The following is a 24715-nucleotide window of genomic DNA, read 5'->3' on the forward strand; positions in this document are numbered from 1 at the left end:
AACCTATCCATGGAGAAATGTTTTCTTGCGATTTTCGAGTTTAGTAGGCCAAAATACATAAGAACAAAATTGTCGCATTGAATGTACATTTGGCTGTAAACTAGTGTAATTGAAATGCAATATTTTAAATCGGCACTACAAGGCTTAAAGTATTTTATTCTAAACATGTATTACCTTTAAGTCGACAATGTATAAAACTACTTAAGCGTTCGACATCTGAGGTTTAGCCGACGCGCAATGTGATTAGAATATTCTCTATGCTTGCATTTCGTAGTCACCTAGCGATGCGTTCCAGCCATTCAGTAGATACAGACTGCCGCGGTACGGCGAAGCAGAAGTAGAAGAAGACAAGAAGGAACTCGTGCGACTCGTTGAAAACCGGACACGAACTAAACACGTAACGTTCTGGTGAATGACAAATCGCGTCGGTCGACACTGACGAAAACAAGGACAACGAATGAAAGCGATCGGATAGCAGCAACCACTTGCAGTGGGGAGAAAGTCTCTAGATTTCGTGTAATCTTCGACGTGGAACACACGACGGGACCATTAGTCGGCTGCGATACCTCGAGACGCGACGTTGTTACAGTAGTTTACGCTTCGCGCAACCGCGAACCGGTGTGCAGTGCGTCTGTGTTCCTCCATCGTGAGTTTGTGAGTGATTGTGAACCTCTGACCATCTGGATTTCGATTCGGTACAAGGTAAGCCATCAGAACCAGGGATTCTCGATGCTGAATCAATTTTCTGAAGTATTGATCTTTACGAAGTTATCCATTCTTCTATACCCGTTCCTAAAATGAATCGAACTTTCTAGTCCACTTGGTCAACTCTTTTTGTTCTTTGTTGTGTTTTAAATCGATCTGGTTTATCCTTTTGCGACGGAAATATTTATAATGGAGCTCGGTGTTTTTTTTTGTTGGACATGCTTGAAGAATTAGTGGATTTAATGGAGAATGAGTAGCTTTATTCGAAAGAGAATGTCTTTCAATTGTTGTTAGGAATGTCTGGTCTAGAAAAACATGTAATTTACAAAGCTGGTAGTTTTGTAATTGGCAATTATAAACGAATGTGAATCAATCATCGGACACATCTTAGTTTATCAGTCATCTGTTACATTAGTATTTATAAACGCACTATAATTGAATAAATGATTAACACTTATTAATTTAACATTACCTTTTTGATCAATATTTTTTCTTAATAATATTCCTTTTGAATATAAATATACAGGTTTAACTTAAACATTCATAGTATGTGTGACATATAATTAGCGAATACAAAAATGATTTTCCGAATTAATTTTCAAAAGATCTGTTTTATAGGAAATGGATTGTTTAATGATTAGTTTACGTATAGTTTCGATCTAAAATGGATTCTAAAATCAATTTTTTCGAAAATTGTGGTGGGTATTCCTTTCTTATTGGAATGTGAGATTGAATTTTGATTTATTTATTTATTAATTTCAATAATGAATGGATTCAAACTCAAAATGTTTATTTTTATGAAATTGTGTTTAGTGATCGTAATGTCAGAAAAATTGGGGTTCTCTTAAAGTGTTAAGGAGGAAACTGTGAAAATTTTCTAGGAATATATTATAAACTTTAAAATTAAAATCTAGATTATACAATCACATAAGTATTTAAACGAACAAACTTGGCAAATGAATTATTCGACAAAAGTTCTGTCTATTTATCATTGTTGTTATTTGAAAGTTCGTGGATATTTATTCGAAGTACAACAATCATTCACGGAAAGCAAAAGTTCAAGAATTCAATGACCTTTCATTCAGAGGCATTTTATCGCGCGTTTGTTGTCACAGGCATGTACAATGCTGGATAAAAGTATCATTGCAGTATACCTTTTACCATAGAAATGTTTCTAACTATGAAAAATATTTAATTACAGAGTTCCTTTTTCTATGTAATTTTATTTTATAACAGAAAACAATAACACAGAAATAATAGTAAGTATTTGTATTACTGTATATAGACGCTGTGTACCCTTGGAAGCTGTACGTGAATTCATTATAATCAATTCTATTATTTCTATTATTTTCAATGCTACCTATTGCCAAATTAATTTTCCAAGGACACTACTCTTTTCTAAGGAAATTTCTAGTTTTACTTTTAACATTTATATTAATTTCCACTAACTATCGAAAAATTAAAAATGATCAGAAAGACTATATAGATTTTTAATGTTGTTGTAGTTCAAGTATTTTCATACTCATAAGCAATTTATTCTAAAGACTATGATACTATGAACTGATGCTATCGTTCGACATTATACAGGGTGTCTACGTATCAGTTCGGACATACGCAGGGTGACAATTCTACAACAAATTTCCAACAAAAAGTTACTATTAGACATTTTCTTTGTGTCGCCTAATTCTCGAGTATTTTCACTTTTAATTTTTCTTATGCGTTTTCCACTTGCCGCTCTTTAAATAGCCATAACTCCACCAAATTACATTGCAAATTTAAAACTAAGTATATCATTCGAAAGAGCGTTAAATTTCCCAATTTCTTGATGCAAAACTAAAATTTATTACGAAGATTGAATACGTGAAAAATTAGGTCAAACTTTACATTGTGAAAATTTCAAAAAATTTGACTTTTTCTCTATCCGTTTTTCGGTTTCAAAGACATAGTTGTTTGGCGGGCACTCTTCGGTAAAAACTTCCTCGAAGTATCAGCTTTTGAACTGTACTGTCAAAAAAAATTATGCGGTGGTATTTTAGGGAGGAAATGACGTTTAAATGCTGAAAACATCGATTTTTTGCTGTGTTAAATCGATCGTGTTCCAATCTCCATATTATTTATCGGTACACCGAGGTTGAATTTGATTAAATAGTCTCTAAAAATGAAAATTCTATGGATACATGTTCAAAAACAATTATTATTCACCTCGCACTCAGGCTCTACACACGGCTGGGAGAGGCTTGAGATGTCAAAAAATCGGTTTTTTTCCTAATTTTTTCCTAATTTCCAGGCTCACAAGTGTCACTAAAAAATACATCGAACTCGATGTCAAGATAATTTTAAAGTGACAAGTCGATTTTTGTTGAAAACTATCGATTTTTAACTAAGAACCCACGCTTTTTTAGATTTAAACGTCATTTTTTCCCTCAAATACCACTGTAAAATTTTTTGTTACTATATCATTGAAAAGGTGAGACTTCGAGGAAGTTTTTCCCGAAGAGTGCCCACCAAACAAGTATGTCTTTGAAACCGAAAAACGGATAGAGAAAAAGTCAAATTTTTAAAAATTTTCACAATGTAAAGTTTGACCTAATTTTTCACGTATTCAATCTTCGTAATAAATTTTAGTTTTGCATCAAGAAATTGGGAAATTTAACGCTCTTTCGAATGATATACTTAGTTTTAAATTTGCATTGTAATTCGGTGGAATTATACCCGTTTAAAGAGTGTCAAGTCGAAAACGCAGAAAAAATATTAAAAGTGAAAATACTCGAGAATAAGGCGACACAAAGAAAATGTCTAAGAGTAACTTTTTGTTGGAAATTTGTTGTAGAATTGTCACCCTGCGTATGTCCGGACTTATACGTAGACACTCTGTATAGGAGACTTGTAAACACTATTCTTAAACAGAATTTAGATTTTGTGTCTAAATAACAATTGAAAGATAAACGACTTTACGTCTATTAATATGATCTTTAAAATATCATATCTTACATTAAATAAAAATTTGAGTTCAAACTATACGAACAAATCAAAATGACAATTAAACCCTTCCCGTACCACTTAGCTCGACGAAACTAAGGTCGGAAACTTATGTTTATGTTTGGCCCGACTATTTGTTTATGAGCCTGGCTCGTAATATTTGGATCATGTTTGGGCCAAAGTCTTCATCGCGAATCAGACTCGTCAAAGTACGGGAAGCGGTTAACAATCAAATTATATTTTTTTTTTCTTGTTCCATTGTATATATGGCGATGTGTATTAACAAAGCAATCCAGATTTATTTATGTTCTGTTTATCCATGAAAAGTATATTGCTTATTTTGTACATATATATTACGTGAATAATAAATTATTTTTAATTTAACATTATAGAATGAAGTAATATTTTGAGTTAGTTGTTCAATCGAATAAATATCTAAAATTAATCACAATATTGTGTTTTTATGCATCATCCATTATTCGAATTAAAATTTCATTTTTAACCTTGTAATATCAAACTGTAATTAGAATGGAATGCGTTGGTCCATTATCTTTTCACAACTCGTGTGGTTTCAATGACTATTTTTGTCTCGGATGATTAGACTTATAATAAGAATGCTGATAGTGTCCGTAATTACTGCAGTATGTATTTGATGAGTCATTGTTGTGATAATTATTGTTACCATTATAATACGTTTGATAAGATAGTAATTTCGTTCATCGTTTAGAAGCGCACAAACGTAAAGGTTAGAAATGATTAATATATAGATTTATTTTAATTTTAATTTTTTTTATTCTGAGTTATCATTAAGAATAAAAAATGCCGATTACGATCAATTTAGATATTTATATACTTTTTCTTTTGAATTAATTTTATTCGTTTGAATAATTGCCTATCAATAGTATTTGTATATTGATCTCTATTTAATATTCAATTTTATTGATATTTTTAACTCTTTAACCTATAACAAACGTGTGAGACTCGTGGTATAAAATTTGAATCGAACATGAAAAGCACGAGTCAGAAGCCCGTCATATGAAAGTACGCAACGAATTTTATACCTGATTATGGCACGCACGATCCTACAGTAAATCATAGGCCAAAGTGTTAAAGCAGCTTTATAGAGCGGCCACTGCGGAATACTCATGTAAAAAACGACATCGCTACTGACATTTACAACTTTGTTAATTTAAAATATTTTTAAATACAAAAATTGCGACACATGCACTAATGTTCAAATAGAATGTTCTTTCGGGAAAAATTAAAACTCATTACCCGAAAATGTATTGTTTGTCCAAAAAAATATTGGTAGACATGCACCTTTTTCGTACCCATCCTAGGTAGGCTTTTCCCTATAATGAAGCTTAGTGAGTGACATTCGAGTGTAAAGGGTTAAATGCATCACACAGGACAGTTTAACCATCGAAAACGCAATTAACCCTACAAGTCAAGGACATACCTGCACTTATATTCTTTTTTTTCTTTTTTAATATAAGGTGTGTGCTCCTTACATACATAAATAGATAAATAAAATAAAAAGAGAGCTATTGTGAAGATTGCGCCTCGATCGGTCGGTGTAGCCAAGCAAGGTCGTATTGGAAATTACACCTTCGGGCTGTAATTACACATCACTCGACCGTGTTTACTGGCGTCTTTGTGCGAAGCCGCATTCAACGTTTCATCAACTACCGAGAGCTTTTCTTTCGCGGTGTTCAGAGTATTCAACAGCGTGCATTCTTTACGCTCGGACACCACGGAACGAGGATACATCATTTCTCTGTTTTGCAATCAATCGTTTATGCTTCTGAAATAATTTTCTCGAGCCGCGTTCATCGAATGACAATCGTTGTTTATTCTTTTTTTTTGTCTTTTGGCTGCGTAAACGCATTGCGCAACATTATCAGAGGACAGTTTCCCTGAATAATCCGAGAACCGAGTATAAATTGCACCGTATCAGACAGCAATCTTCCAATTGCGTGGAGTATTCTTCCATACTCCATACTCCATAACTCGTTGAAAGATTTTGATTTAATTAACAAGTTTACGTTAGTTTGTTCAGTGATCTGAAGACTATGATAAAGTTAGGAATATTTAGTCAAAATTGAAGACTAAAATTATGACCGATCATTAGTCGGAATAAATTAGTCGTTAAAAAGTCATTTTCGCAAGTTATCGCAATTGACAAGTCATTTCTGAGAAAATTACTTTTATTAGTCACAATTATACGTATATTAATTGTTAGTTATGATTACCGAGTAATCGTTAGTCATTAAGAATGTTAATCTTTTAGGAAACAATATTACATCTTCCATGCCATCGACTTCGACAACGACAGTAAAACGATCAATCATTTTGTGTTGGTCGTTTGATATCGTTTATATTTAATTGACACATTTTTCTCGTCGAATAAGTTCCGTAGAAGATATCGATGCGACGTGTTCATACGAGATTGTTTGGACCTTAACACTGCATTACTGATAACGTAAAAACTGCTTATAGCATTCTAAGTCTTTTCTTATCTATGTACCCACAATATAGGAGAGATGTTTTCCTAATACTCACGAGTTATCTAAACTGTACTTCACCAATTTTTTTCGTTATTACAGAACATAAAGCACAAATTTGTGATAACTATTGGGTTGTCTGGAAAGTTCTTGTCGATTTTTGATACGTGGTACAGATCTGAATATATCAGAATAGTTAAAAACAAATAACATACAGTGGGTGTAGAAAGTATTCGTACACCGGTCAATTTCCAAAAAAGCTATGAAAAATTGTAATTTATTAACTTATTTTTTATAAACAATGACATTCTACATATTATCGGAAATCTCTGGAATACATAGATTACAAAAAAAGTAGCTATTTATGTACGTTACGAAATTAACAAGAAAAAAACAATTAATCGATAGAAATATTGAAGCAATAGTATTCGCACAACTGTTTCGTTTTTAAAACTTCATTAAAAAAAAAAGAAATTTACATTAATTTACATGTATATAATACTTCCTTCGTAGGGATTTCCTTTTGATGTTATAATTATGGCAACTCGTCTAAAGCATTAAATTAAATAAATTATTAGTTATTCGAATAGGGATCTTCTTCAGTTCCACTATTAGAGCCATTTTTAAAAGTACTTTATTAGAAATTTGATGTTTTCTAATTCGTACGGAGCAATAAACTAATGTATTTACATTACAAAACTCTACTGTAAATGGTTCGTCATAAGAATCGTATAAATATTTATTGCTTCTATACTTTTACCCACTTTTTGCATTTTTTTTTTGTTAATTTCACAAATTATATTAACTAGTAAATGTTGTTTGGACTATATCTATCTTAGAGACTTCCGAGAATATGTAAAATATCATTAATTACAAAAAAAGAAGTTAAGAAACTACAATTTCACACAAAACTTTTTTGGGAAATTGATCGGTGTACGAATACATTCTACACCCATTGTATTATTTATTAAAAGGTAAGAAGGTGTCGAACAAAATGGTACTTATGTAATTCGATAAATATATATCAAAATTCCAATGTGCCTTTGAATTTTGTTTAAATATTGCCGCGAACTTTCTAGACAACCCGAAACCTGAAATCACTAACTTAAAATGCTTCTTGTTATTGAAACCTCCTTTCTCATTTTCTTTAATTATGATACGATTTTGCAAACTTTTTTGAATTTTGAATTATCAAACTTTGTAATTTGAGATGTACACAGTTTCTATGACACTGGCGAATGCTGGTTGGATCCATCGAGAAAAGAATTCACGAAACATTAATATTACAACAAAATCATATTCCTCGCCGTTCTTTACGCTTTTATATGCGCCTTTTGCAGTCAAAAGGTTAAGTAGATATGATTACACTGTTGTGAAGTTCAAATATGTACAAAAACATGTATGTATCATATTTTAACTTTTTAATGTTTACATTTTCTGTTATGGGATAATGACCACCTTTTTTTTAGGAAAAAAAATCATAAAATCTTATTATCAGACTAGCTGTGCCCCGTGGTTTCATCCGCGTAGAATACTATTTATTGTATGTCGTTCGCGTTCGACTGACTGTTCAGCCGCGTGTTCCTTCGTGAATCAGTAGATGACTGTCGTTTCTTTTACATAACTCAGATGTTTCAATCGATATTTCTATTGTGAGTATAACAATGACACAACTTTTGAAATTTCAAATTGAAAACGTATTTTTATCAAAATAAACCATAGGCCATGTTACTCAGAGATAGTGTAGCTTCATATTACTGAAGAAATGTTTAAAATCGGTTCGGTAGTTCCGGAGATTAGCCGAAACAAACAGACAGACAAACACTTCAATTTTATTTATATAGATAAATTGCGAATGTTTAATTGTTTACCTATTCATGACAACTCAAAATATAGCAAAATACACGAGAATGTGCACAAATGCAAAAATATACAAAATATATCAATAATATGCACGTCATACCGTTTAGAAAATAAAACATACTTTCATTAAAGTTTCAATTCTTTTTCACTATCTGTGAATATAATAATTTGCGTTAAAATCCACAATCTATTCATTATTTTCAGATATTCACATACGTTAAGTCAATTAACGGAAAGAAGGAAGTACTCCCTAACAAGTTTGTATTTTATTTTACAGGTTCTCAGCGTACAACATCGTCTTGTACCGAGTCTAAGGACAGGCTCATCATCAGGAGGAAGCGTGTGGCTCCTCACATTTCTGGATACGTCAGTGATCACACCGCGTTGGAAATCCCATTGATTCCTTCGTTTGCATCCGTGCTCGTTCACGTTGCACGTTCCCTGCTCGCTTTGTCACGTGGTCGAGAGAGTCGAGCTGTTAGAAACGACGATTGTCTCTGCCAGATTGCAGAAATCCTGGCTGGTGAACGGTCTAACCAAAGCACGAGAAACGTCGTGGCGTGATAGTATCATCGTCTAGCACGATGGCTTGCGAATTGTTTAAGGTGAGTTGCATAGCTTTTTAATCGCTCGCCGATTACGATTTAAAGATCGCAAATTAAATTCGCAATATAATCGATGGCCTGTGAATTGTTTCATAATTACCGGATACGTCTCGGCACGATTTTCTTGAGGTAACGAGATATTACAGTGCTAATGTATCAAGGTGAGGTAGCTTAATAATTCCGTAATTATAGCAATGTGGCTGTTACGCGAGGATCTTGAATAACGATGCTGTCTATAATTTGTATGATACGTATAAAGGATTGGCTAACTGTTTCTTCCCTCGGGCTGGATTGGAAATAAAAATATAAGTAAAAAAGTAATAAGTAATATAAGTTTTAATTCATCATAACGGAATCTTTTTCAAAAATGTTGTAACACCTTGAAAGGGGTGGTTCGGGAGGTGATTTGAAACAAGTTTTTCCTTAGCGAAAATGTTGTCCGAGGCTTCGTTGAGGAGATATTAACGGAAAACGTCCACCAATCAGAGCGCACGTATGCCGTTGGAGCGGTCGTGGTAGCGAAGGCTACGCACTAAGCGGTCACGCTTGCACGTGAACAAGTGACACGATATGCATGGAACTTCCAAGGACATTGACGCAGCCGCTTAGCACGTAGCCTTCGCTACCACGGCCGCTCCAATGGTATACGGGCGCTCTGATTGATCGACGTTTCCCGTTAATATCTCCTCAACGAAGCCTCGAACAACATTTTCGCTAAGGAAAAACTTGTTTCAAATCACCTCCCGAACCACCCCTTTCAAGGTGTTACAACATTTTTAGGACACCCTGTATAGAAGTATCGAGAATTCATTTGATTAATTACTAGAAGTTAAATGTTAATATTGAAAAATTGTTCGCGGGCCACATACAGTGGGTGTAGAATGTATTCGTACACCGATCAATTTCTCAACAAGTTTTGTCTGAAATTGTACTTTCTTAACTTCTTTTTTTATAACCAATGATATTTTACATATTCTTGGAAATTTCTAAGATAGATATAGTCCAAACAACATTTACTAATTAATATAATTTGTAAAATTAACAAAAAAATGCGAAAAATCGGTAGAAATATAGAACCAAATATTCGTACTGTTCTTATTGACGAACTGTTTACAGTAGAGTTTTGTAATGTAAATACATTAGTTTATTGCTTCGTACAAATTAGAAAGCATGAAATTTTCAGTAAATAGGGAAATGGAAGAAAATTTCATCCGAAATAATGTCAACATTTAGTTAATTTAAATTTCGTTACTTTATATAAATAACTAATCTTTTTGTACTTTGTCTATTCTAGAGATTTCTAAGAGTATGTAGAATATCATTGATAATAAAAAATAAGTTAATAAATTACAATTTCATGTAGTTTTTTAGAAAATGATCGGTGCACGAATACTTTCTACACCAACTGTAAATTCATTGCGCCGGCTGTATGTTGGCCATGTTTGGTCTAGACGGTCAAAGTCAAGATCATTCTTCAGAATTTTTATTTCCGAGACTATTTATTTCTTCGAAATGGAGGTATGCACACTATGAAGTACATATACTTAGTTATATATTTTATTTATTTTTAATTAAATAACTTTAAAATTGAGGGAGGAAACGAAAAACAACATTTACTTAAAAATAAAATTATACATATTTGTTTACGTTTATAATGACAATTTCCACGTGATAAAACATTTAAAAAGCTACGAAACACAACGTTCATGTTGGCGCAAACACCCCTCAGGAGAATCATTGTACACACAGAACAATTTTAATTGTTATTTGAAGTGAAACAGAAAACAAATTAAATTTTATTTATTTTCTCTAGTCAAGTTTTTCAAGGACTGTAAATCCTTAGATTTCCAAGCACGCAATTGTATGATAAACTCCTATGTCGAGGCAAACTCGACACGATAGGACTGACTTCAAAGAAACACGACGTTGAGTCAGACTCGACTCAGGACTTCAAATGGTTAATCTCATATTTGGTCGAACGAAGAATTATACAGAATTATTCTCGATACGCGATACCCAAGGTTATCCCTGAACGTGATATTCCTTGTGCGGTTCACGCGTCTTGAAGCTGTTGGCAAGAGCAAGCCTGTTATATTTCAGATGTTGGCCTCCGAGACGAACCCGACTGTACTTAACGACAACGAACGATATTAATAATGGTCGTTACTGTGGTACTTTAATTGTCGTCCCTAGACGACTCGACGCGTACAGCCGGCTCGCTTAATTACTGCAGCACAATCTTGCAGTAACTGGCGTTTCCAATTTCGCGTACATCGCCGTTGCGAATTCATCGTGTCCGCTTAATTCATTCCGATTGGCGTGTAGAAAGTTGACGAGATCTCTGACGACTTTCGTGTCGCTGCCCCGCGGTGCGCCATTTCATGAAGTTTCACTTAATTCTGGAATCATCATGTGCCTCGTGAAGCTAGAACTTCAATACCTAGAACTTCAATACTTTCGATACTTGAAAAATATCGAATGATGGATGAATACTTCTTAATTTACTTTTATTATTTCTAGGAAAGGAATCCTCGAACTCTTAAATTTTCAAATATTTTCCCGATTATTTTAGCTTACCTCTTTGACGGATTATGTCACTTTTGCAGCGTCAAAGTTGAGGGTACTTTCACCATTTTTTGATAATAGTACTGTACGTTTAATTGAAATGAATTTTCGTTCCAAAAATAAATTACACAATAAGCTTTTGAAAAGTATTTTTTTGTGTAAGATATCATGGAAATTGGACTAACGATATTTGATTTATCACTGACGCCAGCATGCCAGCGTTTCGAGAGAAACGCGTTTAATGTTTGACGCATCACCCGCATACAGACAATCATTTTAAGCGTCACATTTTGGTCACTAGCGCGACTTTTTTGATGGGACACATTTTATATTACTTTTGAGAATTCAAACTATTCGATGAAAAAAGCGATTTCGATTTTATTTCGCCGCAAAGGTTCCTATATCTATCAATTACTATACACTGAAAATTCTACTGTATCTTTACTCGTTTCTCTCTATTGTACTGATTTCATGACTTCTCGATGGGTCGTGTTCAGAGCTGAGCAAATATTATTCTGAATGAAGAATAGAAGTTCTACGTTTACTCGTCAGAATAAAAACAAATGAATTTTCCAACCACTATCCTCTCACAGGCAGTTCAAGCTTCGCGACGATATTTTATATTGGTCAAGGAAGATAAATTAAAATGTTGAAATTTTTGTTGCTAGAAGATAACATTTTTTTTTTTTTATTTGTAGATCATGTTCCTACAATCTTTCCGGAAAAGTAGGAAACACCCTGTATAGTATCTCTGATAACCAATAACTATTTTAATGACGGTTAGCAACACTATCAATCTTCACTTATTAAAGTAAACGCCTTGCAATTTTTCTGTAGAAAAGAAATTCGGCCCATAGAAATTAAGTAAGTTTTATACCAAATAAACAATAAAAGTTCCACACATCCAAAAGCAAATAAATCCTCCAGCCACTATCCTCTTCCAGGTAACACGTCTCGTTTATCTCAAGAAGAACCGCTGCCTGATTCATTTGTTTTCATCCTCGTGAATAAATCTGAAATTTCTATCCCTCGTTCGATATAAAATTTACTCAACTCTGAACGTTCCCAATAGTTTGCGAATGCACTGATCTCTACGGTATCAGTTGCTGTCGGTGCGCATGAAATTTGTACGGTTTTAGTCGCGGTTTTACTCGTTGAGCGCGGTGTCGGACAACTTTGCGTGAATTAATCACCGCACCCCTGTTCTGGCTGCTGTCAGACTTTCAGTGAATTGACACGAGAATCGTTCCGATTAATTCGCAACGAGCCGTTATGGATTCTCGGGTAGCCTAACTGCACGTCAACTCGAACGGTCAGAGGATACGATAAATCGTGCACGTGAATTCGTGGTTCATCGTTTATTCGTATTTTTCTGTTGCCTTTCCCTTTGTTGTTACATATACACTCCCAAACAAAAAGATAGCACATCTGTGCTATCTTTAATATCTTGTGTTAAGATTATGCTAGCGTGGAAACTCTGAGTTATATGTAAAATGTACCTTCTACGAATATGTAAACATAACATAGATTGACTTTACTTCAATGAGTTCCCTTAGTTCGAAAAGAAATACATAATCCGACGCAGACAAAATGATAGCACCCTTGAATTAGGTGTACATATTCTTCAGTGTTCCGTGAATTTGCATGGAGTTATTACATTCAATTTCTAGAGCTTTGTTATATCGCTATCCTCGTAATGGGTCGTGACAAAAAGTTTAGTGAAAGTGACATTAGTGTAATATTAGCTCTGCGGAAACAAAACTTACCCATTACTCAAATTGCAAAACAAAGTAGTCGCACTTGAAGAGTTATTGTATAATTTGCCGGAATATACAAGTGCATATGGAAAAAATAAAAGTACAGGAAGACCAGCAGCATTATCTAAACGCGATACACGAGCAATAATACGTGCTGCTTCCAATTCTCGTGCTATTGCGAGAGAGATCGCTAAGAAAGCTGGCGTAGAAACAAATATGCAAAATGTTCGTCATGAAGACTCCAGACTAGGCATTATAAATTGGCTAGATTAATGGCGGAACCATCACTAAACGCAAAACATAAGGAGACACGGTTGTTATTTGCAAATGCGCATGTACTTTGGAAGAAGACTTGGAGAAAAGTCATCCTTACGGATGCGAAACGGTTCACCCTTGATGGCCCAGAAGGATGTACGTATTATTATTACGATGTTCGTAAACAACCACTAACAAAAATTACACAAATAAAAATTAAACAACTATATATGTAATTCTTTACCTTAAAGGATGGTGGAAATTATAGAAAGTAAAGAGGGTTCTATGCATTATTAGGAAAATATAGTTTTGTATATATATTATTATAAGAAGTATGTATACTTTTGTTGTGGTAGTGGTGTTATATGAAATAGCACAGGTGTGCTATCTTTTTGTCTGGGAGTGTATAATCGCGAATCCTTCGCTACGTGGTCACATGGCATCGCTGCTTGCGCACTCGTTCTTGCGGTTAGTGGCGTACATAGATAATAACAAAATAATTTCCCTCGACACAATTGCACAACGGTGCGATGCCGCGAGTGTACCCATATGCACGAACGATTTGAAAAAGGCAGCAATTATGAACGCTGTTGTTTATGTTGAGGTAGACCTTCACTATTGGTCTGAGATTCGTGAGCTCAAGGTGAAAGAATCTTCTATGTCTATTATACACGAAATTAGATACGGAAGGAATTAGATTTCATTAGATTTCACGGTAACGTGTGTTCCGTTAACAGAAAGTGATTTCACAATGTATAATAAACGTGATTATCAACCAAAATTAGTGTCGTGTAATCTGTTGTTACCATCAAATTCTTGAGATAGCATATCAGTTTATCGATACAAGTTTGATGATGTATTACACAAAGCACAAAAAGATCGATCAGATTGATGAAGATAGTCATCAATTTGTCGTCCATCATTTGTTGTTATCATTCGTTACAGTTGTCCATTTCTACCTACTTACTTAAATTTATTTAAGAAGCACCATTAACTCTTTGAATGAGGGACGATTTTTATTGTAAATTCTAAGGAGCGCAACACTTGATTGGTCGAATCTAAAATAAATATCACCTTATAGAGATTGAAGAGACGCAACTTTTTTATATTCACAGTTTATCCATCAGACGTTTACTTTTAAAAATAAAAATTGAGTACTTAAAAGTCCTTTCTTCGTTTGACACTTTTTAACAATGAAAATGAAAACCATCGTTAGTTGACAATTACTCATTTGCAATTAAATATTAATAGACAGTAATGGATTTTCAATTTTTGGATGGATTAATAAGCATCAGTATATCTTACTACGCACCTATACGAAATTTAAAATAATTTCAATGACATTCGAACAAATTACAGCAATTTATATTATATAATGTAATTGAATTTCGGGAAAGAGGACTTTTAAGTTTCAATTTTTATTTTTAAAACTAAATGTCGTCCTAGAATAAATTGTACGTTGTAGTTCAAGGACAGTTGAAGTGCCAAACTGGCACTTCGGAGCCAAAGACTTATCTCTAAGTCCTAGGACCACTGGACTGTGTTCTGTCCTAAACTAGTCTAACCAGACACCAGACACTCATTGACCTCAATAGTCCTCTTTTCGTTATTCACTTCATCGAGGCCTTATACTTGAAAGCTCATTTAACTCTAGTCTTCTACATGGTTGATACTAAGCCAGACTCTAAGATACTTTGACATTTCGCGAACATTGCAACTAGCTTCTTCAGAGGTTAAATGACGCATTGATTGACCTCAGAAGGACCTAGCTGCACTGCTGGTGAAACTTCGGAGTATCTTATCCAAAGAACACGGATTATATCAAAAAATTTATAGACTTTGCACATGCACAAGAGTTGGAGAGATTGAAAATAAAGTGACAAGATATCTCACGACTAACTTATCGCGAACCGGCACCATACTTAATGATTTCCCGCGACAGGATATTCTTTCTTACACTTACACTTCACACTTTACATTTTTGCACTTTACACTTTACACTTTACACTTTTTATATCTAAAGATCTTATTACAAGTTCGCAGCCATTAGCTCGGTATTATTCGTGACGAACAATCTGTCGTCGCGAGTAATACCGATTACCAGATCTCACCACGTGGAGGTTGCTGCGACTGGAGACCCGGAGATAGAAGGAATCAAAGTTCCTTCGATCTCCCTCTAGATAGAGTATACATACATAGATGCATACTCTACATAGAGTCGACGAGCTTAGTACTAAGTACAAAACGACGAAAATCAAAGGAAAAGAAAATTCCCTTTGATTTTCAAAGTCTAAGTCTGACTCTGCCAAATAATTATTTGAACTAAGAGGGTGAAGCTACATTGAGATCGCGACGCGACGCGACCATGAAACTGAACTTACAGAGTCAGTCCCGTTTCCTCTTGTTGGATTTGGACTCGAGAGGAAGACGACCGACGCCGACATGAAGTAATAGTAACAGAAGTGAAGAACGGAGTTGTGAGTCCAATATGGACTTACGAACAAACAAAAGAATTGAACAAATGATTAATAATTATTTGTCAGAGGAGACACTCGTACACGCATGCCTTGAAACTAACCAAACCAAACTAAGATACTCACAACCAATACCAAGCTACGATAACTAAGGGACACTACAAATAGGAGAGACGTGGGACGCGAACGCGTGATCACGAGATCCATACCGACCGAAGGATCGTCGAAGAATGAACTCTCACTCCTCATATATCTGTCTCGGTCGAGGGTCGCAACTCGTTTGTGCGTCTCAAAGTAGAGAAGGGGAAGGACGAACAAGAATCGCGTGACGCTCAATTCGAAAGCTCGTTGAATCCATCGAAAAAATAATTCGTGAAACATTAATATCACAGCAAAATCATATTCCCTATCATTGTTTAAATAATAAGTCTTGTTAATAATTAATTTAATTATTGTCAGAAATTAATATTCAATAGATATCAAAATATTGACAAATTTCTCACGATTAATGTCTCGAATGAATTCTTACTCTAAACCGTAATTGTCATTAATGTTTAATCGAACACTGAATAATACTGTATGTATCACAAATGTTTCATTATGTCGGAGATATTAAGTTTTAACTGTTCTAATCAATAGATACTAAAATATAGAAAAATATTTCACGATTACTTTTTCTCAACTTTTCATGTTCAGAAATATTACTTTCTCGAAAAACATTGGTATAGTAATCTGAAACTTTAAAATGCATTAAATATGTATATCTCCGAATTAATTGAATATTTGCAATGCATATAGTAACATTCAGTCTTCGATTAAATATTAATAAGAATCACGGCTCAGAATAAGTATTCATCGAACACAGTAATCGTGAGAAATTTTTCTATATCGTTATATCTTTTATAAATTTCGGCTATTTGAAAATAAAAAGATTTTCAATCTTAAAACCTCAGTTAGTACCAACGATGAAGAATCAGGTCGTGAAGCCTCAAATATCTTACTCCAGTTTTCTGCGTTGCAAGTACATTGTTGCACTGGTGAAACTTCGAAGTATCTTATTCAACCGGCATGAGTTACAGCCAAAAACCTCAGTTAGTACCAACCATGAAGAACCAGGTCGTGAAAGCCTCAAATATTTTACTCCAGTTTTCTGCATTGCAAATGCTTTTATTCTCAGAATTCTTCTTACCGATGAAACTTGACCCATTACTAATGGCCATTTTGGATCAAGACGAACGTTGTCTGCCGAAAACAACGGGTGTAATCTCCTGACGTTATTAATTATAGCTTCTCCAATAAGAGAAATCCAGAAATAAATATTCCTATAACACATGAGATTAGAGTTGAATGGGAGCTTTAAGTATACTATTCTCGATGAATTGGAAGAGAGCGCTAGATTTCCAACGTCGGGTTTCCAGGCTTTAGTAGAAGGTAGAACATCGATTATTGGTCCCCGGACCTAGGTGGTTATAGCCATTGGCAGTCTCAAGTACTCGTAAGCTCATCGTGCTCGAAATATACATAGAATACACGTGCACGGAAGAATCTTCCACGCATTGGGTATACACAGAGCGATATATTCTCTCGCTATACAATAACCCCGTGTTTGATAGATCTCTATCGTAGCATAAGAGCCCATTGGGTCCATTCCAGCTTCAGTTCACAAGCACACACAGCCGTGTCCGCTTCGGAACCTTGCGTCGGCCCGGTGGGATCATATGCTCACGTGTGCACGTTGAACGCAAACAGGCGATAATCGATCACCCGATCGACCGATCGTCCGCCAAGGGTTGAAACAATAACGTCCAAGGATAAGCCCTATTACGATTGATCCAGTCTCGGGACTTTTCGATCGCACCTCGCAGTGCCTTACAAAAAACCAGCACACCGAAAATGGTACTAGTTAGGACGATCCAGAGGACGATGTCGATTGCATAAATTGTCTGTGTCTCTGTGTCCTGGCGTAGCTCAAACGATGGCCGATTCACGCGGCTTCAAGCCAATAAACCAGTTGTGGCAGAGCGCGGCAGTGTCGACGGATCCGGATTCAGAGTGCCTCTACGAGGAAATCGCGGGCCTTTCGGGGTCTCAGGATACGGAGCCAGGGCCGGCTGGTGCCGCCGTCGAGGAGGAGGAGGAGGAGGAGGAGGAGGAGGAGGAAGAGGAAGAAGAAGAGGAGGAGGTGGAGAGGCTCGATTTTGGTGCACAGGTCGGCGGTAGCAGCTGGTGGAGACATAGCAAAGGTAGCGACAAGTGCGCAATCAACGCAGCCGTCGTCCACGGACGCAAAAGCAACAAAAGTGTCGGGACTAGTGCGCAATCGCACGGCAGATCGGCCGATCGGGCATCGAGCGGACGTCAGGAGATCATCAGGGTGGAGGAGGAACAGTATGCCGCGCGCAGAAGCTACGTGGAGTCCGGTACAGGCGCCGTACTACCGCGTGCTACCGGCCTCAAGCTGACCAGGGGGCGTGCAACCAGCACCGTCGCCCGCTACTTGCACTCGGCCTCCACCAACTCAGATCACTATCACCATCATCATCACGGGCTGCACGGACAGTATCCAGTCGGCAGCACCGGTAGGCCGACCGGCAGGCGTTACCAGCATCATCACCCAAGCCGCGGCTCGTTCAGTAATGAGACGCAGGAAGAGGTACAGGAGGACGATGAAGCCACTCTACGGGAGATGCTTGTAAGGTAGGTTTCCGCGTACCCATAGATCCTACCTTAACGTTTTTCGTTTTCATTTTTTTTTTTTACTTACTTACTTTTTAATGTCAAAACACCTCCACGCGTTGGATGATTTCATTATCACGCGTTTTTTTAACCGACACGAGCTTCCCGGTTGCGAGTTCGGACTTGGAGCGACACCACCACAGAGGGGGAGAGTTTATGTTTCAAACACACGATACGTACGATAGATTTTGCCGAGGACGTTGTACACTCCCTGACGCTTACGTTACTCATGGTTGGAAGAGGCGAGATGACTTGGTAAGAATTTTAGCTAGGTGTGCAGTTCTCTGGGTTTTGCATTTGTTGCGTCTTGATACGATGAATAGGAATAGGTAATTTGTAGGTAATTCATCTAAATTGATCACTCTTCTTGCCTGTACAATGTAAACAACAGAAGATTACTAAAGTATCGAAGAAATAGTGCGATATTCGAATACACTCACCGTCGAGAAAAAGGAAATTAAAAGAAAGTACAATGTATAAATTTTACTTTATATTTGGTGTGTCTCTTATCAGTTTTTATTGTTTAACCATGCCTTCTAGGAAAAGATTCGAGCAAAGTATGCTATAGTTCAGAAACAAGCCATCCTAATACATATATCAATGATGGTTCGATCATCAAATTGTTCTCTTTACACATACTTTTTTTAGAATAATCATTCCTAGACGTTCTCAATAATAAACAAATTCAGAATTGTGGAAGTATAGTCATCAACAATAAAATATTATTTAAAAACAATCCATGTAATTTTATCGATGGTTCGATCATCAAATTGTTCTCTATACACATACGTTTTTAGGATAATCAATTCTAGGCGTTCTCAATAATAAACAAATTCAGAATTGTTGAAGTATAGATATCAACAATAAAATATTTATTAAAAACAACCCATGTAATCTTATCGAACAGTTAAACATCGGATTGATCTAATTTTTTTATATTTATTATGTCCTGATCCAGAATAGTCCAACATTTCCACTTTATCTTAATTTTTATTTTGTAAACTATAATATATTTAATGCTGCTTGTAATGACTATTATGAGCTAACTTATTACAATGAATTGTATTTTCACGGAGCAACCAATTATCCTTATTCCTGTGATGTAATACCTAACATTTATCGATTTATAGTAATATTGTAATTAAAAAGCAAAATTCTAAAGCTTCTTTTCTAAAGCCCTTTATAATGATTCTCGTAATCCCAGTGGGGAATCATGACGACACGGACTGAAGCCTTTTCACACCTGTGAACGCTATACTATCCAATTATACAATATAATCTAGGAGATTATACCTTCTAACCAATTTCTCACCTCTGCAATAGAGCGATCTATTGCTTTGAATATTCTTTAACTCGAATAGCCAATACTTGTACGATTCCTTTCGACATTCTTCTCATTTCGTTCTTTCTAAATTTTGTACATGTGTTATTTTAGTTATTTTATATTCCTCTCATAAAATACAGACTGTGAATTCTATAAAATTCTTTAGGAGGTTCATTTGACTGGTGGGAGTATTCGAGTAGTCTGCGATCCGTTTCCAGTTGTTTAAATAAACAAGATCTGAGTTTACTTCGATATTGTACCGAGAAATGCTTACTAAGTTGCATTTGGTTTTAATGAGATATCAAGTCTCCATAGGCTAAGAGTAATTAAGCGTCGGGGACTGTACGGCTGGCGTCGCCACCGACGTCTTTGAGAATTATCTGGATTGTTGGATGTACAGGATGTACCCATCCACCCGATAACTGACGATCGTTTTCGTTTTCACCGATTTCTCCGGATTTACCAGATACGTTTTTCTCTCGTCACGAAAGTCTCATGGATTTCGCCATGTTTTCTTTCTTTTATTGCCCTCGACTCGCGACGCGTCGTACATTTCTTTCTTAGACAAAATGAACTCGAGATTACGCGCACATACTTACTGAGATCCGTTGGAAAAATATCGTTCGTCGATCATGAATCTTCGATCTTGGCGTTTCGTCAGTCTGATTCGAGGATTCATAGTAACTTTTAAAGTCTGATTTCATAGTTTAGCGCCTCCTCCTAGGATCCTGTATTAATATTCCGTAGTGATCTCTTTCTAGGTTATTGCATAGAAATCACATAATCTATTCTTTTTTCTTAAGCGATTAAAACGTAGAATTTACTTTAGCCTCCCTTGCGTTCGAAACGCTCCGACGTAGCTTTGATTAAAGTTTGAGATCTTACAATTTTCCACCTCTTTAAAGTTTTACTCGAAGTAACTTAGTCTAGTGCCACGGCAGTACAGTAGAACAGCGTATATAAGCTCTTAAGACTTGCATACCAATTAAGAGAACACTTCTCGCTCTCTATTATTCGCCTTCAAGTACCCGAATCGATAGCACTTACTTATCGATCATAAGCTCTCTCGTAGACAAGAATTACTATCCAACGAACCTTTTCCACGAACATTGTTCTTTTTCAAATGTCCAAATTGTTTTTGCAATGTTCTTTAAACGCATCCAGGTAATTCCCGGCCTAAGTGGCGGTGCCGTCGTTCACTTTGTCAATTTTCAATGAAAGGAAAAGAAAAGTAAAAGGAAAAAAAAGAAAGAAAAGAATACAAGAAAAACAAAACAAACAAGACAGACAAGTTTTCCCTGCTTATCATTTTATATAGACTCTTTATGTATCAGAGAATGCAATGCAAGGCTTTGTGCCGTGCCATTTATCATATATACATAAATCACACTCGCTCTAGTCCTATTCTTGTACATACTTACACACCCTCGGTCATATACAGTAAATATCGAGACTTCTCGGTGATTTGTTTGTTAAAACGGTTTTTACATGAATTCTTTTTTTGGCTGCGGCGCTCGCAGGCTTACCACTTATTGCTCATTCCATTCGATGTCATGTCACGTTCTTTCGAAGTCACGTACACAAATAAACGCGCAATGACACACCATGCGCGATGTAACAGAGAATATCGACGAGACGGTGGAAAACGTATGGTCAAGCCGATGATTTCGTTTGCTGATTCGCACATCGAGCGTATACGCGTTCGCTGATCGTTGTCTGCACGTGTGAAACGCCACGACAGATTTCGCGTGCGATTGAACAGAGATCCCGCGTGATAACCGAGAGATATACGCAAGAATACACAAATATGTACGGCGAGTAATTATAATATCCAGACACTTTACACTTTTTAAATCGTCGTTTTATAACTTTGTCTGTACGATGAAAGATAAAGTAAGTGGAGAATATATTGCATTGAAATATTGATTATAGTAACAAAAGTGTATAGTTAATTTATTTTATTCGTAGTTTCTTATAAAGTGTGTCCTATACATATTCCTCGTTTGTCAAGCGTCAACCTCGTTTGTTGATAATAGCGGAGATAAAATATTATAATACAAGTATAAATATAGAAGATATAATCATTGAAACTTGTTATTAATCTTACTTTTGTTTAGTTATTTTCTTCACTTGCTTCATTATTGTAAATATAATACAAACTATTCCACTCAAATGCTTGATTTTTATGGAATATTTTTTATATAATATATTGGATAAGTCTCATATAAAACAATAGTTCATTTTAACGTTACTTTAATATTCGGATACTTGGATATTATGAGGTATGCACTATATATAGAGTAATTCCAGGCCCGGTTTGTTTGTAAACACAGCATTCAAGATATGCCCTACGTGACCAATTCTGTGTCGATACGCGATAGCAATTGCACATTGTTTGCGAAGATGGGACGTTGAAGTAGAATCATTCAACCATTCAACTTGCGTTAGTTTATAATTTTTCGTAGGGAAAGTGCAAAATATATCGAGAAATTACTACTTCCCTATATAGTGATAAGCATAACACTTCCTCGAAACATACAGTGGGTGTAGAATGTATTCCTACACCGATCAATTTCCCAAAAAAGTTTTGTGTGAAATTGTAGTTTCTTAAATCCTTTTTTTATAATCAATGATATTCTACATATTCTCGGAAGTCTCTAAGATAGATATAGTCCAAACAACATTTACTAGTTAATATAATTTGTGAAATTAGCAAAAAAATGCGAAAAGTGGGTAAAAGTATAGAAGCAATAAATATTTATACGATTCTTATGACGAACCATTTACAGTAGAGTTTGTAACGTAAACACATTAGTTTATTGCTCCGTACGAATTAGAAAACATCAAATTTCCAGTAAAGTACTTTTAAAAATGGCTCTAATAGAGGAATTGAAGAAGATCCCACTTCGAATAACTAATAATTTAATTAATTTAATGCTTCGAAGAGCAACTTACACTTGTACGAATACTTATTGCTTTTGTATTTCTATCGATTTATTGTTTTTTCTTGTTGATTTCTCACTTATACAAAATACCTAATCTTTTCGTACTGTATCTATTCTAGAGATTTCCAAGAATATGTAGAATATCATTGTTTATAAAATAAAAGTTAATACATTACAATTCACATAGTTTTTTTGGAAATTTATCGGTGTGCGAATACTTTCTACATCCACTGTAAAAGGAAATTCTAATCTTACAAAGAATATTGATATTCATGTTCAGAGGGTGAAAACTACTCTCGAATTTCTGAATGAAATACGTATGTAAATTTCTCGAGAGGTACTGGAGATAGAGAAAAATGTTGAATATGAAAAAAGTTCGGTTTCTAACGAACAATAACATGGTTTGAATGTAAATTGTCTCAAGAACTGTGACTCATGGCTCAACGCTTATAACAAGTTTTTTTTAGTCATCGAACAAAATGATCGTCGTAATATTAAAACAGTGTTAATTAACAGAAACAAGATTATTAATTATGAATTTTAATAAGCGCCTAGACATTAAAGTAACGTCAAAACTGTATATCGTTTTGTTTGATGTTCAATTTGTAAAATTCTGACTTAATTAAATAAACTTTCGTAGAGGCTTAGGAATATTGTTCGTTACAAAACATTATTTTTCAAAACAAAATATGGTATCAGAATTAACATAAAAACAGCTCGAAACAGAACTTATTTAATTAAAAATTGTGTTTCGTTAAAGCAGAAAAGGTGTTCGACGAATTCCTAACAACTCTAGTTCACGAATGACTAATTACAAATTAGTAAGTTACAAAATAATTACAATTATAAAAGAAAAGAAGAAAATATTTACGTTAATTACATTATCGTTCATTATAGACAAAGTTACAAAACGATAAGCTAAAAATTGCAAATTATCCGAATCTGTATATTTTTCGGTATCGTCTTAATCGATACCCTCGTTGTTCGACGCGATGGTCGTTTGCGAGTTGTTTGTGTGCGCGTCTACGTTATGTATCACTATCATGAGTATCATGCTGATTTTTGTCAATTATTTTGCCGACCGTTCGTTCCTCATAAAAAAGTTGATGGGCCCATTCAAATTGCAAGCTCGCTTGTGGACGCGGGCGACTTAGAGGCAGGGGTGAGTAAGCTGGCGGCGCGTCGCATTGCGATGCGCGAGAGAAACAATTAAAAAAAAAAAAACAAAAAAACGAATGAATTATGTCTCCGCACACGTGACGAACCCGTCCTTTAGAAGAATTGGACGTCACGTGACTAATTCGAGCGACTGAATACCATTTTATGACATGATTTTGACTGAACCACGACTGTGTTTCCAAACTAGGTAAAGTTTTACAGAGTGAGTGAGATAAGAGGCAGGGGCGGGGCGTCGTCGGCCTTTAAACCCCCCCGCCACACGTTACCCCTCCACCTTTGGTTGTGGACCCACTTGACAACAAGCTGTGCAATCGTTCAGAGTCAATTGATTGGATTTGGTGGATAATCCAACGTACGTACATATGTCGTGAACAAAGCAAAGAACAAATAGATCTGTGAGAATAAGACGAAATACTGAATCAAGAGGAGTGAGTGGGGAGGCATAGAGGCTACTGTAGTTTCGGAACACAGCCATGGTCTCCCTACCTCCCAGGTACATGGCAACATCATCGCTGCTCTTTCTTTCTCTATATATTTACTTATATCTATTTATTTTTTACGTTTGATCTCCACCTCTTCTCTCCACCGAATCATCACGTATCCCCGGTTTGTACGAGTTTCTTTCACCCCCTCGTTATCGTCCCCTCGCTCCCCTCTGGAGCGAGAAACCCTTTCGTTCACGATCATATACTTTCACTCTTCCTATTCTATTGTGAATCATGTGTTCATTCATTATTTCACTATTCACACCGTCACTCGTGCCTTGCGTGAATTTTTTCTCTCTCTCTCTCTCTCTCTCTCTCTCTCTCTCTCTCTCTCTCTCT

General features: G+C 35.6%; 2 protein-coding genes across 12 annotated transcripts in view; one reads left to right on the forward strand and one right to left on the reverse strand.

Moving 5' to 3' along the window:
- LOC128872659 (methylosome protein 50-like) overlaps positions 1-323 on the reverse strand; it is a 46676-nt gene extending 46353 nt beyond the window's left edge. The window contains exon 1 of the mRNA XM_054115588.1: positions 175-323. The gene's annotated coding sequence lies outside the window, so the exon portion shown is untranslated. The remainder of the gene's footprint in view (positions 1-174) is intronic.
- LOC128872654 (glucose transporter type 1) overlaps positions 1-24715 on the forward strand; it is a 102515-nt gene that overhangs the window by 33021 nt on the left and 44779 nt on the right. For 3 of the 11 annotated variants that reach the window (XM_054115552.1, XM_054115551.1, XM_054115553.1), the window contains exons 1-3: positions 550-702; positions 8329-8656; positions 17675-18404. In XM_054115552.1, the coding sequence (XP_053971527.1) occupies positions 17683-18404 (722 nt within the window). In that variant the 5' untranslated portion in view covers positions 550-702; positions 8329-8656; positions 17675-17682. Of the gene's footprint in view, positions 1-545; positions 703-8328; positions 8657-17674; positions 18405-22512; positions 24385-24715 lie in introns of those variants that run through there. The other 8 variants (XM_054115554.1, XM_054115556.1, XM_054115549.1 and 5 more) reach the window with 7 other exon arrangements.

The sequence above is a fragment of the Hylaeus volcanicus genome, chromosome 2, assembly GCF_026283585.1.
Source record: "Hylaeus volcanicus isolate JK05 chromosome 2, UHH_iyHylVolc1.0_haploid, whole genome shotgun sequence".
Taxonomy (NCBI): domain Eukaryota; kingdom Metazoa; phylum Arthropoda; class Insecta; order Hymenoptera; family Colletidae; genus Hylaeus; species Hylaeus volcanicus.